A 19,547-nucleotide genomic window follows, 5' to 3' on the forward strand; every position below is an offset into this window, starting at 1 on the left:
AGGCTGACAGGCATAGCCTACTCCTTACACAGTTCAGAAGAGCACAAAGTTACATACATTCATTTGAATGCGTAGTCTTTGCTTCTAGCAGTGACACTCTGGATCATGAACACAACAGATAACCATTGCTTTGGGGTTTTTTTAGTTCCCAGAGATAAAAAAAGTATGAGGATACCCTTTATAGCTTGTAGCCCTGTCCGTTTTTATCTGTATTGGTGACTGTTAAATGTTTACCGCACTTTTCTTATGCTATTGCTGTTTTCTTTAGTTTGTTTTCTCACATTGTATTAGTCTGTGTGTGTGTAATCTGCTGCATAGTGCAAAACAAAAAAAATTATATATGTTCTTCTAATTTGATGTAATCTCGTTTTTATTTGTTAAATTGTAGATATGGAATGTTGGTGTTATTAACAATAATGCCTTTTGTATTATCAAAGACGAATCAAGAGATATATCATGCATTTGTGTATATATAATGGTTAGTAGATGATAATGTAATATATAAAGAAACAAAAACACTTTGAAATAAATGGTGTCAGAATGGGAATACAATCAAGTTTTTAAGACTGATTTGTTTGTGTTTTTCCAAATGAAAATATTTGTTCTCTAATACTCCTTTTCTCTTTGCTCTGAACAAAATGATAAAGAAGCAAGAAAATGCCATAAAGAAGATTGTTTTATTATGAATAAACATGCAACAACGATTGACAGAGAACCGAGGTACAAAATATCAGCCTCAAATAGCCTTACAGAAATTCACATTAAAATTACATATTGGAAACAATGGAATTAATTAAAGGAAAATATTCACATAAAACCTTGTTATTGTCAATTAATATTTCAAATTTTCTGATATACAAAAGCACTAAAATATAATTTATACACCCAGACTTTAGCAACCACACAGTTGAACGAACACTGCATTATTAATAATGATAATACATAAGATTCATATAGCGCCATTATCCATTTTAATTAAATGCTCAAGGCGCTTATTCAATCATATTTACTCATGCTGAACGACTTTGAAAATGATAATTCTAAGTATCAATTAATTTTTTTTTTTTAATTTTGTGAGGGGGGTCGTTTTGTTGTTATGTTTTCATTTTAGGGTTATATTGATTATAATTCTTTTCATCTCAAGAATCATCGTTGGTGTTAGAACAGTGGTGACCACGGTCTTTATGTCCGAATGGTCTACACTTAAAATCACAATGAATTTATCTATACAAATCTAGACCAGAATCATTACAAAGCCCTTCCAAACATTCCAATGAACATTGATCCTGCACTATTTAAAACAATCACATACTGAATTCATTGTTTTATAAGATACATTGATTGATGTAATGCATAAATGAAAAACATATATACAGGACAACAAGGCTAAATATAAATATAACTTGTGCATACCTGAAGCATGTGTCAAATATATTATGTTCAGCATTTGAGTTGTAGAGAAATAGGAATTACTGTTGACATTTAATTAAAAATCTGAATTTGCAACAAACATAAACATTTTGACAAAGGCACTTTCAAAATATGTAATTCAAATTTCCATTTGTAAGAAAAGAAAAAAAAATTACAAGATGAACTGCATCAAATGTTGATGAGGAAATTTGATCAGAGAATTTCTAACGGGTACTTTGCTAAGGAATTAGTTCATCATTTTGCCCTTGTCCCAAATCACCATGCAACAAACTTTTGAAGTTCTAAAGTTATATGACAATGGCTTGAATTGTATTAAATCAAACAATGTAATCTACAAGGTTCATTAAAGCTAATCTTGAGCTCTGGTATGGGAATCGTATTTTGAGTGAAAATTGCTACAATTTATTTGTTTATCCTGCAGTAGATTGAACCAGTGAGATAAAAACAAATGCACTAAACCTTACTGGGCATCATCTTCGATAAAAACCACAACTCCCATTTGCACAGTGACCTGGTTAATAATTAAGCACATGGTGTTGGGCGTACTTATCCGGATTCCCTTATCTTTCTATGCTCATTACTCGGCCACTTTACATTTTCTACCTACATTTGTTGGCACAAGTTGTTTATAATCTTCCCACATTCAGAGTAAGTTTTGTTGGAATCTGTGAAAAATTATTTTCTATATTTACCAGAACTCAAGTTTATCTATAAACTCTATTTATGATATATACAGCTGGCATACCGAGCAATATTAAAGTCATTCACTTTAAAACATTTTGAGTCCCTACATAAAACCAATAAACACACATGCTGACAAATCAGTTCAGTCCATATAAACATAATATATCTAATATTTTCTAGAGTGGAAGAACTCTAATTATAATCATCAGTAGTTTGTCAACCGTGCAAAGTCCTTCTAAGAACCTCTAGTAACGACATGCTTAGGAAAGACGTGGTCAGGGTTTGCCATTGAGTCCAAATTAAAGACAATACCAACTGTGATCAAGATAAGAGGAAATATATGATATCTATAACATTTTAAAATCTATAGTAAAACAACAATCAAAACAAATTAATACCCTAAATTAAAATCCAGTAGAGTAAAACCATTTTGACAGAATCCAGAACAATGTGAATAAAAACCAAGAACAATCGCTCTCTAAAATATAGAACATAGTGAAAGAAATTATTTCTTTCTATCACTTCCATGCCCATAGTGGTCTTAATGTGGTGTCATTTCTCCTCTCTTTCACGTATAAGATATATGTGCACATCGTCTTTAATTCAATAAATATCAACCAATGCAAGCCTATTGCATATACTTCTCTTTATACCATTGAAAGCTATAAAGCACCTCGCTGGATTATCAACCTTAAAAACAGAATGAAAGACTTCCTTGCATGTAATTATTACTTACAGCTATATCAATACCATTACTATGTTTGTGCACTTTCCAGTGTGATTCTTGTACATCTTATCACTAATGTATACATCACAATATCTGCCAGTTAAAGTCAGTAAGACAAGGAGATACTTGATGCTTGCAAATAATATATATATTTTCTCTCTTCACAAACGGTATACTGCAAAAAATAAATTGAACATCTTGCTAAGTTGCAGGCACATTTTATAATGTATTTATATATATACACCATGTAAATATCATCTAGAATACAATCGCAAACATTCCAAATACATCAGTTTTAAGTAGATACAGTACCGGTATACCAATGTATGATAATAAATAACAGTTCCTAGGTTTCTAATAGATGTATAAAAAGAAATATAATCTCTCTCAGCCATTGGTGAAAGCATCATAGTTGTGGAAAGGCTTTATTTTGAGAAGATGTACTGGGCTGACATCAAAGCTCATCCTTTATCTGACCAGTACTCTGAAAAATGAAGAAGAAAAAAATATTCAATGGGAAATAGGAAGGGAATTTAGAACCAATTTCAGCTATTATAAGAAAGGAGATCAAATTTCATAATTTGATATTCAAAAGAATGGCGTGTATAATGTCTAACATGTCATCATCAATTCCATTAAAAATATCCATGATCCGTTTTTCATCACAATGAGTATTCATTCAAACTATTAACCAAATCAGTATTATCTCTAGAGCACGATTGCATGTCAGGTTACTTTCCACACACTATTTCAACTTGGTTCTGTTATAACATCATAAAACAAGAATTGTCAGTAGAAGTGAGTATCCTATACACTTAGCAAACTAGTGAGTCTATATGATAACCTAGATTACTTATTTCATAACTTCATAAAGCTGGGGTAATACCCTCAGGGAAAACAGTATTAATACTGATGAGGCTACACTGGTTAAACAAGAAATATTATTATTGTACTTACTTCTAAATTTTTAGTAAATTTCTGCTTGAGGTATGGAATAAGATACTGTGGTTCCTTCTGATAAACTTGTTCACCGAACCAATTCTGTGGATGGAAAATAAAACCAAAGAGTAGACATTAGGAAACAAAACCAAAATAATATATCATGAAATATGAAATTGAGCATTTTAGAGTTTTTGAAGCAAACCTTAACCATTTCATTGCAACAATATTCTTCCACATGCAAGTATATGCTACTAGATAAATCTCAAGAGATGATTTCTTTCATTTATAACTTTACCTATCACAAGAATGATTGTCTGAGCTGTTCTTATTCTTATTTTGAAATATTTCCACTCCAAATATGAAAAGAAAAATAATCAACATCACACTTAAGTCTTGCATGTGATCTATTATTAAAACTAAAAGAATGCTATCAAAGTCTTGATACTTACTTGTGAATATCCCTTAGTTTCTGTTCCTTTGTATATTCTGAGTGAGGGATAGCTTTGTATAGATGCTTGCCCACAGGTAGATTGGTAGGACTGACAGTTAATCTTACCAACCCGCACGTAACCTTTCAAAGCCTGTAATAATAATAATATTTAGCTTTTATATAGCGCTTAATACAATGTCTCTAAGCGCTTTACAAATATACTATTACCCCGGTCAATGGATTCACTGCTTGCCCGCACACAATGTGTGCACAATCTCCACTCCCTGGGGAGCATTCCAGCCAGGCGTTACTTGATGCTCAACAACTGTTTGACCAACACTGACGGTCAAGATCAGGATTGAACATAATGACATTACGAAGAAACCCATCAACCATCATTTCTTCTTTATCTTCTGATTGAGTTTGTGGGGGAGAATGAAAATTTCCTTTTTATTGTTTGATGGATATCAGGAAAAAAATAACTCTTAATATTCACATCAACAATAAAAGAAATGAGAAACATGTTTCTGCAATACTACATGTATCATAGAGAGGGAATTAACATCACATTTGATTTCACATAAAGGTTTGTACAACATGCATGCCATTTAGAGAGTCATATTCTTCAATTACAGTATGCAGATATTGGTACCAAAAACAAAAAAAATCACTATCTGTACTATAAAACCAAAGACTTTTGCAACAGATCTATATTTCATGAATTGTACATGACAGCCCTTTTCACACATAGAAACTATTGCAAATCACACAAATTTGTTTAATGTCAGTTTTGATTAAGTATTTTTCTGCATGAACTTCCAAAAATCTAAACCACTTGCAAAAACATGCCACCGGTTCATAAATGCGAAAGCTCTAGTGTTACAGAGTACATTCACACCTAGAAAGTCATGAAGGATTACAGTCCATTAAAATTAAAATGTGAGTATACCTTTAGAAGAAGCTTTGTTCCTACCTTTGCTACTTCTTCAAGTGAAGGCATGTATGCCATACACGGCCCACACCAAGGAGCGTAGAAGTCTACCACCCATGGATCAGTGCTCCGGAGTACTAGGTCTCGGAAGTTACCCTGGGTGATGATCTCAACGGAGGTAGGGAGAAAGTTCTGTACCCATCCCATCAGAGCCATCACATCACGGTTCCAGCCTTGGTATGCACTGGGGAGAACAGGGGAAGTTATTTTTAGATTATTTTGTCATGAAATTTTAAGTATAGACCAGTTCTGGTCATGCGATTGCATTGTGAAAGAAACATTGTGGAATCGATCAGAAAAGGTTGATCATCTAGCATATAAGTATTGGTGTACTGCAAGGTTCTGGAATCATCAAAATGATAAGAAATTTGGCCCAGTCTTGGTAAAGTTACAAGCACTGTACACAGAAAGATGTATATGGAACCACGCAATATCTAGCCAGTCCGGATAGATATTATAATTTACCAAATATATCAATTAGTAGGCGGTTTCCCGGCAAAATTTATATCATCATGTATTAAGCAAAACTTATTCTTTCACATGATTGGTAATAAGAGCTTCCATTTCATTTTTTGAGAGAAGGGCATTTACAAAACTTGTCTATACCTTTAAACCTGCCATTCTCTGGTCACAACGTTTGACTAGATGAAGCATACATAATGACTATGTCTATGAACACCCACCCTGAAAGCCAAACTGGTCTAAATGGTACCATTATCACAATAATTCTACCATCAATCTTAACAATCAAGCTCCACAAATTAATGAGGGAAAAAAATATCAATTGATTATTGCTTCAACTTATTTATGAAAATCAAATAAATTTTACGAGAAAGACTTTCTTGAGTTATTTGGCAATTCAAGAAATTTAATTTGGGAGTATTCATATATGTAAAATCCAAAATATTACAGACTGTACATTTGTTTCTGTATTTCAACAGCTTAGTTCAACATTTTCTAACTCAAAGAAGAAGAATGCTTCCATACACAACATTTATTGATCATTCTGATCTTTGACATGGTCTGTGATTAATACCTGAATCCACCTGCGCCTGTACGCCCCATAGGATAAGCTCTGATCGTAGGGTAGCTATTAACACCAAGCTGCACACACAGTGACGAGTGCTCTACACAGTCTACTGAACCTACATGAGCTGTACCATTCAGTTTCTGAGATGGGGATATAAACAAAGCTCAAATTATTTGAATATTGCATTCACACAAATAGCAATCCAGATAACCTTTGTTATACTGACATGAGATAATCACAATACATGTACATCACAACGTCCTTCCATTTTATGAAAGGATGCACATATATCACCCATACGTGTATATAGACTGTTTGTTTATCATGAGAATAGTTTAGAACTTCAAATTAATATTGTCATAAAAATTTCTCAATGCAAATCATACAATAACCAAAAAAGTAATCTATACTGTGAACAAATAAACAATGAAGTAAATGATAATATCTTCATTTTTTATTGGATTGCATAAAACAACTTGCAAATGCATATTTCATAGTAATAAAAATCAAACAGAAATCAGATATCAGAACTAGAGTTCCCTGATAAGGCAAAATTTAATACCATTTGAGTCCTTGCAAATATTATTTTGGATAAGGCGATGTCAAAGATGAAATTAGAAGCTGTAACAGAACTCACTTTGGCAAACTTTCTCCATTCTGGCATAAGAGCTTGACACGGTCCACACCAAGGTGCATAGAAGTCAACCAACCAGAGATCACCCTTGGCTCGGTTCTTAACCAAGCTATCAAACAGGTCTTGAGAGAGGGTTATCACTTTGGGGTTGAGTGTGTCCTGAGATGAATAAGAGGGAAGGTTCAAATGAGATACATGAAGAAGAGTTGCATGCAATCAGTTTGAGAAGGCAACCTGAGCAGCTTTTCACAAAACCATCGTAAGTACAAGTTCACTGATATTGCATTGAAGTGCGTGTATTACATTTAACACATGATTCAATGGGATTTTGGTGGACTTGTACTTGGACGGATTTGTGAAAGAATGCCCAGGAAGACGGGATAAAATGAGTCCGCTTCATCTCATCACACCTAAATGTTCTGCTATGGAAGGACATGTTATCCCATCCCATGATATCATGTTCTCTACCATGACATAAAATTCTAAAAGTAAAGACAACAATCAAAAGTGTTTATTATTGGCAATCTGTACTCACAGTTGACATTTTGAACAAAAGTGTTGGGAAGTAAGTCTGAATATGGCAAATACTATTTGTACAAGTACAAGTTTCTAATACAAGTGTTCCCTTGGATATCATATTAAATATAGTTAACAACTGAATTATTCACATCACTTGTAAATATGATATTTTTGTGTTTTTTGTAACTCATGGGTAAAAGGTGGACTGATTGAATCAGGAACTTTGCTGAACACTTTTAAAAGTAAGCTTTAATATGTCACATTCTCGAGACAAATCAATTTTCACATACTTTAAAAAATGACAAAACTTGGTAATATAAGGGTATGAATAATGTAGTTGTTAAATGTAGATCTTAAGCATTAAAATGCGATATACAATGTACCTCAATAAATTCTTGAATAGCATGTGAATTTGAGAATCCCACGCTAACATGAGGTTTAGAATCATTGAAGAAGACTGTCGTAGGATAAGACCTGATGTTCTGCTGACTGCATAAAGCCTGATGAGTGGTGCAGTCTACCGTTCCAAAGTTGACGTAAGGCACACGAGACGCTGCTTTACGAACCTCAGGGAGTAACTGTTTACATGGAGGGCAATGCTACAACAAAATAAAAAAAGAAAAACTGGTGTGTACATTAACTGAATATGAATTATGATTAGTAGGTGAAAGATTTAAAGCTGTACAAATTTCTTCCAAAGTACAAACTCACAAAGAACTGTTTATGGATAGGAATATACAAATTATGAAGGTATTTTGCATGTCTTTCCATCCTGCCTAGGAGATATCTTCAGTGCAGGAAGCATGTCCCAGAATGATAACAGTGAAAGGCATATTTTGCCTTGAAACCAAGAGACCAGGGGTGTGTTTCACAAAGATCCTAAGTCGAACTTAACTCTAAGTTGAACTTAAAAATTATGGAGGGCCATTTGTAGCCTTAAAATAAAATGTATTCAAAAGCGAAAAATCAAGTATTTTAGACTTATTTTTTTAAATTCCACATCAAGAACATGAAATTTCCTTAATAATAGAAAATATGGATGATTTGAATCAACATTTTATGCCTTTTAAAACAGCTTTTACAAAATATTTTCAAAGATGCTAACAGCTTTCCACTATTGTTAAGTCCAACTTAGAGATAAGTTCAACTTAGAATCTTTGTGAAACACCCCCTCTGGACTTACCGGTGAGAAGAAGTCCACAAACCAAAGCTCTCCACTGTTAATGACTGGGTCAGGGAAGTCCTTAGGACCAAGAACTCGTAGACGAGAAGTTAGACCATGTCTGGCAAAGGCTGCTATATCCTGCGCAAACAAACGTCCTGCAAGAAAATACATCAAGTTGAACGTCTTTAGAATGAGATAAAAGCTCATTCCTAAGTGGTATGCAAGTACATAGGTCTAGTGGAGAAGTGGAAATTGAACAAAATCCAAGTTTCTTCCTGAAAACAGCACCGATGTCCTTAGGCAAGGAAATAGTTAACATGTGCCACCATAATTTACCCAGGTCTAGTTAATGATAGCCTTGTAGGAACAAATTCTTAATGCTGTGAGCATCTCCTCATGGAATCTCCACTAAAGCTGAAGCTAGGGTAATGACATCAGGTGCACAATACTGTCCAGAAAACATGCTTAACAAAATCTATTTTTAAAATCATTTTTTCAATTTTATAACCAAGTCAATACCTAATAGAAATGTTATGAAGAAGTCATAGTAGTGCTATTAGCAGTCATTCAACACAATAAATGATTAATATCAGTATCATGTGAGGGTGGCTAGCTTACCATGGTGAAACTCATGGCCTCCTCCTTTCCTGAAAAGCGCCACCTTTGGCAGATGTGTGCCAAGGTAGAGATCGTCACAGAGAGCTTGGTCTGTACTGCAATTGAACTTCCTCACCTGGCAAGATCAGAGAGAGAAGGAAGGCATAAAAAGGCTTAAAAAGGCTTAAAAAAGTTGGAAGGGACGAGAAGAGATCGTTTGCCTATTCCTCTAATATTGGGGAAATTACCCTACATGTTTACAAATATGAAAATATACAATTCAATCCATTTTTATTCCATTCGTCATATAAAAACATACATAATTATTACATTGATATTTACAGATAAGTAAAGAACATACAAATAACATTTACGAAAGATTACCATAAAATACAAATTTATATATACGAATGAGAAACCGGCAAGAAAGAACAATGATGTGGTGCTGGTCCCTTGCGACATAATAAAGAATTTTAACCTATAACACTTAACACCTTACACCTTACACCTAACACTTAAAACCTGATACACATCTAATAACATGCAATTCACAAAAAACGTAATTGTTTGTATCTCTTTTTAAATGTGTTCAGAGTTGGGCAAAGATAACAAGATGTAATGCTCTTTCATTGATAAAGTATTTTGTGAAAATTGTCAGATAGCAGTTATTTCAAGTTGTTGATAGTAGGTAACAGAAGCACTCATGTACTCCAGCTCAGCATTACTATTATTAGAACAACAAATTGCTGAATAAATATAATGAAGAAATACAAACAAAAGTATGCATACATGGGTCTAGGAATAAAAAAATTAATAGCGATTTCGATTTATCACTTCAAGAGTAAAGATATCAATTTAACAAATATTGTTACTAAACCTGAAACTGGTATACTTCTTCTACATGAAAGTATTAGTGAAGAAAAGTAAAAAAAGACTCTTCGAAAAGATCGGCACGCAATAGTTAGACATGAAAGCATAAAGTGTATACGTTTTCTTTACCATGAGCTAGCCCCCCCCCCCCCCTGATAACTTAGAAAGTAATGTCATCACTATAAGAAGATCTTACCTTCATATCTGTTAGGAGATGAGGGAGTTTCTTGAGTTCAAGGTCATCATCTCCAGCCTTCTTCATGAAGTAGGTCACCACTGGAGGGGCTTCACCACCGACCTCAAGGGCTTGCCTTGCTTCCTGTGAGAGAGTGTATATTTTAAAGTATAACTGTTTTAGCTGCTGAATGATATACTTGCTACAAGCTGACAAAGAGTAGTATCTCAATGGAATAATCATCAACAATTAAATTTAAGATTTGATAAAAAATGTGAATAAATAAATATATGGGTAAGATAGCAAAGAATGTACATGTACATGTATCCAACGATCTGCAGACACTTTGTACCCAAATGATGTGTGTTCTTTAAAAAAAAAAACATTATCATGCATATGAAATGATTGGCTTCCTTTCCAATGAAAGGTCACAAAAACATAATCCTTCTACTCTTAATTTGTCTCATTCAACTCTTAATTTGTCTCATTCAACTGTCATACAGTACATGCTCAAGTAAGAGCCCACAGTTAGTTAAAACCTTATTTTAATGTTACATATTTTAATTAAAAAGAGCCAAATACAAACCTGTAATTCAGCACTTGTGAATGAAGAGAGATCTGGTAGTTGTTTGAGAATCTCATCTGCCATCTGCTTAGGTTGCTCAAGCTCCAGTTCCTATCAGAATCAAACAAAACGATAGGATGGAGAAAAAAAAGCAAAAGAAGGGAACATTTCTAGAATGTACAGTAGTATATACAGAAAAAACTCACTTAAATGGATCTAAATGTCAACCCAAGATGTATCTTTGGAATATGTATTACAGGATCTTAAAGGTAATACAAAGTTTTGGTATGGGATCATGAATTTGGTTTTAATGAACATATTGAAAGCATATGCGATCGTACAATATTCAGTGATCATTGGCGTGATTGAAATCGAGTGTAAAGTGATGAAATAGTAATAATAAACTGTTTATGTTGTATAGCTCCCTCTCAAGGTCAATATATTAATTTAGCTATAAAACAATGTTTCTTGACCCAAATCGACCGATTGGCTATTACCGTTTGGAAATTATATATCACAACTACATATTTGAAGATTTTCATGGTCGCAGCTACCATTGTATGGCCGTAGGCGCTATTTGAAATTCATCAAAATATACCGGGAGCACCAGTAAATTTCTATATTCAATTTATCTCAAAATTAGAAGTGTTTTAGGGGCTAAATTTTCTAGAGCTTATAATACATCCACAGGGGCATCCAAATATATCAAAATTGAAAATAATCACTATCCAGCCAATTTTCAAGATTTCCCAAAACTTTGTATTACCTTTAACCTACTAGTTTTTCAAGACAAGATTTACTTAATAATATTTAACAACAACTTCATCTCAATGCCTAAGGATATGAAATAGAAAAAAAATAATGATACATTTAAAAGAATTAAGCACAAAAGAGGTAACATAATTATTCAATTTCTCACCAAAATCTTATTGGACTAGAATACACACAAAACAACCAATGATGATGATACACATCCCAGAGAAAGAGATTCTTGATCCTACCTTTCCTCCCTTGGTGACTTCTTTAGCCTTGTTATAGAAGCGTATTGTAGACTCTTCAATCTTGAGCTTGGTACAGAGCTGGGATGATGCTGAGCAGTCTACTGACCCAACACTCACTACCTTATTCTGTGCATAAAACACAAAACACAAAGGAGAGGCTGAAAACACATGGACATCGAAACAATGCAGCAATACAAATTGAACCAAAAAGGAGCATAATTTTAATGTTGTTTGTACATGAACAAGAGAGCGTCCATATAATAATCATTTATCAATTGGAGACCACATGTATGGATCAGAAAAATGTAAGCAGTAATGAAATTCCATTTCACTTGTCTACTACACTATGAAACGATTTTTGTTTCAAACTAATCTTTTTATTCAAAAGAGTTACAATATTCATAATTCAACACTTACCAAGATGGCTGCTAATTTGAGTTGATCATCTCTATCTAAACAACCCACACTGGCCATATCATGCGTATCTTCATCTTCAGTTCCTGAGGAGTAAAACAAACATTAAAGAAATGTATGATGTTATATTCCTACAAATATTTAGACAAATTATAACCCCATTAGGTTGGCATTTTCTGCTGTAGTACATTTATATTCCATTCCAAAGTAAAATAGTTGAAGTGTGCCTTTCAGAGAAATCCTATCAAAATTATACTTTGATAGCAGAAATGCGCATGCTGTAAAATTAATGAAAATCAATGACAGCTCAATTTATTAATTTAAATGATTCACAAAATTGATTGAATACACATATGATAATTTAAAGAGCATTCTCTTGCTCAAAAGCTTCAAGAGAAAGGTTCTAATGCAACTAAAGCTCACACTGTACATGTTATGTCTCTGAGAACAGATTAAGGCATCCAAGCAACGATGAAGCTGTAAGAATATTGATTTGAAAACCACACATGTATGAACAAGGCTTACCATACATGTATGAAGAGAGCTTACCTACAGGAGAGCCACAGTATGAGATCAACCAGGGATGATCTTTAGCTTCATCAGCTAACAGAACCTTCTTAAAGTTACCTGTATCAACAAAGTAATACATCAATAAACAATATCATAAATCTGCAACAATTGTCTTCTCAAAATTACATGAAACAAAAAAATATATTTTCCATATCATATGCATTCTGCCCTGTTGCAAAATCAATATTTATATAGTAACACCACACTTTTATCTGCAATGTATTGCTTTGTACAATATTTTTAAATTTTTTAATATCCTCTTATGTTCTGAAATATTCAGGAAGATGTTATGTTTGCTGATATCTTTCCTAAAAATCTGACTGTACAATAATGATTGTACATAATAACTTTGGTCATCATATACTTATGTCAAAGCAAGTGCATGGGTGTAAATTATTGACCATTGTCAAACAGTCTATGTAAATACTTCTTTTCTCAAATTTCTTTTGACAGATGTTTGAATTCTCACATCCTAGCATTATGAGGTACATATTACTACACCAGTCAACTAGCATACCATAAACTAATCAACTGCATGGGAGAAGCCAGATTTGAATTTAAAATATTTATGGTTATATGTCGAAGAGAGCAAACAGTTTTGATAACTCAAAAGGAAAGGGGGTACCGTATCTATGACAACAGTCACAATAGCATGGAAATATCTTCCAAATATGTTCCTCTTTTGGATTGGATATGTGATAAATTCTGAGACTGAAAAGTATTTTAACATAAACTAGATTGATTGGACTGGTCACTCACCTATCCACAGTGGATGGATGGTCACATCAACAAGATTAAGAGCAAACTTGACTAATGGTTCTAGTGACCTCGTCCCGGTGTACTCCTCATGCTAAACATAGAGAAAACATGAAGCAATGGTCAAGATTTTCAAGATTTCAAATTTATTCATGTTTCCAACAAAACATTACAAATCAATTATAAGCATTTAAAACAAATTTAAGAAATACATGTTGGAAACAGAGGGGTCCACTAAAAAGCAATGCTTGTACAAGTGTGAACACCTCAAATGAAGCTTAGGAATAATGAGTAATTAAATTAACTAATCTATAACTACAAAAAAAACTACAAAATAGGGGGAAAAAAGGGGGGAATGCCAACAGAGACGAGAAAGGCACAAGACAATACTATACACGACAAAGATAGAAGAACACGGTCATAATACAAAGAGTAGACAATGACAAAAAGAAGTGAGAGATCAAGGGTACAGAAAATAATACTAAAAGATGAGCTGCATGTGGGGTTGAGAAGAAGATAAGGAAAGAGAAATGCGCGTTAGAAAGGAAATAATCATGAGAAGGAACAATATAATATATCAAATTACATCTTGGGTCAGTGAGCTGAGAATGATCTTGTATTAAGTAAAAGCAACAACGGCATATAATTCAATGAGGTTTCTATTACGATGGCCAGTTCGACCACATTAACCAATTGGATATTTGGTGTTCGTGATAATATTTTAAAACAGGTAAAGAGAAAACTTCACCAAACTTGGCCCACAATCCTTGTGAACAGGTCCTTTTTTCTTTTCTATATGCCACAAAAAGGTAAGAGCTTCTTTCCTACTCCACAGCCAAACATAATATCAATGGTCTACATGCAATTATATCATCTCACTTAGTGAATTTCACAAACACTGCACTCTTCTTTAAAATTTCTGTGATATTACAGGCCTTTATACACATTGAAAAATAGCATTTAATGACCCATTGTAAGATTATTTACCTAGTTCATGATATTGTCTGAAAATAGAATCCAATATGCTAATATCAGGTTCATTAGCAAGTCATCAAATGTGTTATTACACTTTGAGCCAGTACATACATTTATTATACTATCTGTAGCATCTAGGCCTATATTCTTGACAGTATTTCGGCCTATAATATATTCACTCTTGAGAGCATCAAAGAATAGTCATTGGTGGCATTTCAGAATTTATTTTAATTATCTATTGAGTACTGTTAGTCACATAAAAATAAGCGCAGGACATTACTTGACAACTGTAATCCTTACCTTTGGGTAGACAAACAGCGTAGGGAATCTCTTCACATTCTGAGCTGTACATAGAGGGCGATCATCCCAACAGTTCACTGCTCCTACGCGGATCACTCCCTCTACCTCCTTCGCAAACTCTCTCCACTACAACAGATATAGAAACAAAAGAGAGGGAGAAAGCGATGGGATAGTAACACAGTCAACCTACATATTGTATGTTAAAGTTGCTCATGCATGGGTATATAGAGGGCAGCACACGTACGTACACACAGGAGAGTAATATCCGCTGGCTCAGTGTTATGTAGTGATCGCCAAGTTGCCTACTTTATGAACGACTATATACCCACGCATGAAAATCTTTAACTATAACATAAATAGAGTTATCAAATAATGAACATTATAACACAGGCTACATATAAAAGCATTTGAAGAATATGAGAAAGAAAGAGAGATGGGGAAAGTTAATAAGGCATCTTGAAGTACCACTGCCTTCTGCTTTGTTCTTTAAAAAAAATATATATATAATACTAAAACGTTTTGAAATTATATCATTCCTCGGTCAAGAGACAGTTAATAATCTATCATAGAGTCTTTTTGTAAAATCATACATGCATCAACTTGACTTGGTGCTTTAATGCACACACTCATTCAATTTGTATTTGCTCTCCTTTGACATGTATATTCAGATAGACTCTGATCCTGCACAAGTGATTTGATCTCTTTATGTTATCACACAAAAGATGTAAACATGATTTGTTTTGAGAGAATGTTCAAATGAAAAAAGTAAACATGATTTGTTTTGAGAGAATGCTCAAATGAGGAATGGTCTGTACATTGATTGTAGACATAATGTGAAAGCATTGCAAAGTCTATACAAAATAAATGAAAGTGACTATGATAAAACAAAACAGTTCTAAATCAGAATTCAAAGCTATTAATAAAGGAAAGATGGTTTAAGAATTTACTAAAATTTGTATTAATAGCCAAAATCTATATGTATATAGTACATGAATTTTAAGTTGACAATGAATTCATTTTTTTCACTTTGATTCCTACAAAATCAACTTATTATTCTTGAAATGGTCTACAAGTATTGTCTGCCTTGAGGAGCATAGTTAAAACTTTTGACCAAGGTGATCTCGAAACTGTACTGTGATCTAGGACAAAATTGAGGGGCATATTGTAGTCTGGAGATGACAGAGGAGCTACAGAATAAAGGTCAATAGAAATATAATTAGTTTTAAGGGTCTGTATTAGGTAACAGGAGGTTAAGGATGTTATATAAAATTGCCAACTTGAAGAGTTTTGAAGTTTGAACTTACAGCTGGAGCTAGATCATGGCAATGATGACATCTTGGGGAGTAGAAATTCACAATCCAGATATCCTCTCCAAACACAGATTGTTCTGAATTAATGTAAACAAAAATATTGATTACTCTCTTTGTTTTCCTTAAGTTCACAAATACTCTATTCAACTTCCTAATTATTCTAAGGCTTTCAAGACATTCTTTGTAAAAGCTTTGTAGAAGGACAAGAAATGATGCGTTATCCATAATACATTTAGGCTCAAGCAGGGGAGGGGTGTGTTTCTTTGGTAAAAATTTAAATGGTGTGGTTTCCCTCCATGCATTAGATTAATCTCACTAACAAAGATGAAGAGATAATTGTCATCGACCCAGCAAAAGGGCGTACGCGGGTGAATTCCAAACACACTTATAGCACTCTCTTGCTAGAAAACTTCTGATGGATAAACATCTGATGTAACTCACCAAAATCTGACTTGCTGAGTGTAACAATCTCAGGGTCCTCATCATATAAACCTGTAGAAAGAAAGAAAATATTTATATCAAAACATAATCAATAATACAGATTTACAAACTTTTAAAGAAATCTTGGGATCCTTATATGACCTGTTCTAATAAGTTTAATAATAACTAAGCATTTGCTGAATAATGAATAACGTTGTCTCTGCTGCCAAAAAATGAATTCACTGTTTTGATATATTTTGTTAAGAGTAAAGAGATGAACTTTTTCCATAATCACTATGACTACAGGCACATAAAAGTACATATTTGAGACACAGACATCAAATTGGTTGATCAGTCACTTACCAAATTCTGTCTTGTAGAACTGCCAGCTTTCATATTTATTATATCGCTGATTCTGTTCTTTCAAACCTTCCTCACCAAATCGATCATACTTCTTTCTAAGATCGTCGTCCTTCAGCACTTCATACGCTCGATTGATGCGCACAAATTTGTCATGGGCCTTGGGATCATCCTATTTATAAGAAGAACACAAATTGATGTTCTTTTGTCAGGTTTACAAGAAATAAAATGAACTCATCTTCACAACATAGTTTGGGGGAATCAACAATTTGTAAATATTGATAGTCATCTTTCATTGAAAAGTGTTGACACTTCCAAACATAAAGAGTTACATTGCATTAAAATCAAATACAACATCAGAAAGAAAATGGACTCTAAAAGTGATATTAGCTCTTTCTACTCTTGCACTAAAACATTTAATTTGATTTGCAGTTATACAATCTAAATCAAAATATACACTACCCAAGTACAGAATTGGGTCCTTTTTGACCAAAAAAAATAATACCTGTTCCAACATTCCATCCCTTATACCAGGTCAAAGAAGAACCTATGGTGCAAGACCCGGAAGCTTGGACATACCTCCCCCACACCCCCTTGAAGTTAGACGTGGAAGCTTGGCAGCTGGAGACGGCTTTCTTCCAGAAGCTTTGGTATTCAAGGTAAATCAGCAAAGATATCTTATTTGGTACAAAAGATTTGATGTAGACATGTTTGAGATAATTTACCTGATTCTTATCCGGATGCATGGTTAAAGCAAGACGTTTGAAGGCTCGTCTGATATCCTTGGCATCAGCATCTCTCTCTATACCAAGTAACTCATAGAAATCCTCTGACTGTACAATCCCAATCAGTGCTACCAGAGTGAGAGCAATCAAGAAGGTAGACTTTCTTGACATCCATGGTGAGCTTGATGGATCCCCCATGGTGCTGGTGGTGGTGGAATGATTTGCTCTCTAATGATGAAACTTTGAGAAGAAAAAAAGAGAAAATGAGACATATTCACATATCCACATAAATATTGTCTTGATTGGGATTCTTCTAATAGCTACCTTTCTTTCCTGGGCAGCACTTCACAAACCATCACAAGTAGGTCTAGTATAACTTCAAGTTTGCTAACTGTTACCTTATGCTTTCTTATATAGAGCCTCCCAGACTACAATACAAATACTAATAGCCAAAATGTGCAGACTATATGAAATTGTAGCCGCCCGCGTCCACCTTGGCTTTTATGCACTCCAGCAAGTCAATGCTAATGTGTATTGACCTCTAGCGCTGCACTCCACTACGTTCTAATAGGCAGCAATTGCACACATGAATAGTCAACACACAAATAACACACAAATGCACAAAATTATGCCGATGTGGCTGCAATGTAAGCAAGTTTTACAGTTGATGACTCACTATTTTAATTTTGAAATTACTCTTTCTAACAACATCGGTGAGTTTAAAAAATTGTATTTTACTGCCATTTAGAGGTCTATGTGTGATCAATTGTCACTAAATAACCGATTTTGAGTTGAAATCAGTTGAGTTTTGTACAGTGGTGTTTCAAATGTTGAGAATCAATAGAACAGGTTTTAATACACAGCCAGCTAGCCAGGATAGTAATGCAGGTATTGTGTGTGTGGCTTTTATGTCGGCCCCAGTGACGCAGGCCAGCCACCCAGTCGGCAGCCATCCGTCGTACCGGCGAAGCAGTTGACAGTTGTACTGCGGCTCAGCCTTACTCGGCCTCGGAAGGCTCCGTTGACGCCGGTCGGCCGATGCACTTCTTAACGTTTACCAATATCTTTATAAGTTCACAAATACAATTCTGAATATTTATTTTTTTGAAATGAATGACATTAAAACGTATTATGAAAACATGAAGTTGACAAAATATGCATTTTCTTACCGGGAAACCAGCCGACCGAGAGGAAATCGCCAATGTAAACGTGTACGTAATTCCAACAGTTATGGTGTCCTAGAAGTAAAGAAAAATTTTGAAAAATCCTCCGAGTTCCAAGACGACTGGTAATGAAATCCACTATAGCAAGCTTGATATAAAAAAAAATTTAAAAAAAGGGGGGGGGGGTGTCCGACCAAAACAAGTTTACCACCTGAAATGTATGAGATTTACACATGTATCCACATTTTTGTTTGGGGGATGCTGGTAGTGTCCAACGCCATCCGCCAACTAGAGAGCTGAGGCCTTGAAATCCAAGCAAATCTAAAAGAAATCAGAACTGTCAGCTAGAAGCAGACTACTGCAAATTATAACGAAATGGGACAAAAGGGCCCATGCCACTGCGAGCCTTCGGACAAATCAGCTGTCTGCCCAAAATGTCTTGAACATGCATGTAAAGATACAATTGAGTGTTGTGACTGTAGTCAATGGTACCACTTTTCATGCTCGCATCTTCAGGCAAAGGAACTAGAAGAGATGATAGGAAATGATCTACAACCATATAGCTGCACAAAATGCAGTCAACTGCAGGCAATGACTTTAAACATCTCAACAGACACAGATACTGATGACGCGACCATGTGCCCAGTCTGTCACAAAAGTGCTGCAGAAAATCCAATAATCTGCCAGGTATGTGAATTGTGGTTTCATACCCACTGCTGCAATAGAGCTGCTGATGTTCATATAGATGACTGCTTTACATGTCTCTCCTGTACCGCTTTGTGGAAAGAAAGGG

At 34.4% G+C, this 19,547-nt stretch overlaps 1 protein-coding gene across 1 annotated transcript; it reads right to left on the reverse strand.

Annotated features, from left to right (window-relative positions):
- Window positions 1–658: 658 nt before the first annotated feature.
- LOC115920060 (dnaJ homolog subfamily C member 10-like) lies at window positions 659–18,843 on the reverse strand. The gene is made up of 21 exons (XM_030975010.1): window positions 18,761–18,843; window positions 17,592–17,831; window positions 16,870–17,038; window positions 16,528–16,578; window positions 16,081–16,163; window positions 14,777–14,902; window positions 13,505–13,595; window positions 12,725–12,802; window positions 12,179–12,261; window positions 11,762–11,887; window positions 10,782–10,871; window positions 10,217–10,339; window positions 9,172–9,286; window positions 8,572–8,708; window positions 7,772–7,987; window positions 6,873–7,028; window positions 6,242–6,375; window positions 5,188–5,389; window positions 4,234–4,365; window positions 3,800–3,883; window positions 659–3,326 (listed from the first exon to the last, which is right to left on the reverse strand). The coding sequence occupies exons 2-21, from the start codon at window positions 17,787–17,789 to the stop codon at window positions 3,297–3,299; spliced, it is 2,424 nt and encodes an 807-aa protein (XP_030830870.1). The 5' UTR covers window positions 17,790–17,831; window positions 18,761–18,843; the 3' UTR covers window positions 659–3,296.
- Window positions 18,844–19,547: the final 704 nt, after the last annotated feature.

The sequence above is a fragment of the Strongylocentrotus purpuratus genome, unplaced genomic scaffold (genome assembly GCF_000002235.5).
Source record: "Strongylocentrotus purpuratus isolate Spur 01 unplaced genomic scaffold, Spur_5.0 spur5_scaffold_7, whole genome shotgun sequence".
NCBI classification, from domain to species: Eukaryota; Metazoa; Echinodermata; class Echinoidea; order Camarodonta; family Strongylocentrotidae; genus Strongylocentrotus; species Strongylocentrotus purpuratus.

Coding starts and splice junctions, on each gene's coding strand:
- LOC115920060 (XM_030975010.1), bottom strand. CDS start 17,789: ATGGGGGATCCATCAAGCTCACCATGGATGTCAAGAAAGTCTACCTTC. Junction 16,579..16,869: donor GTTCTACAAGACAGAATTTG/GTAAGTGACTGA, acceptor TTCTTTCTACAG/GTTTATATGATGAGGACCCT. Junction 13,596..14,776: donor CGCTGTTTGTCTACCCAAAG/GTAAGGATTACA, acceptor CTCTATGTTTAG/CATGAGGAGTACACCGGGAC.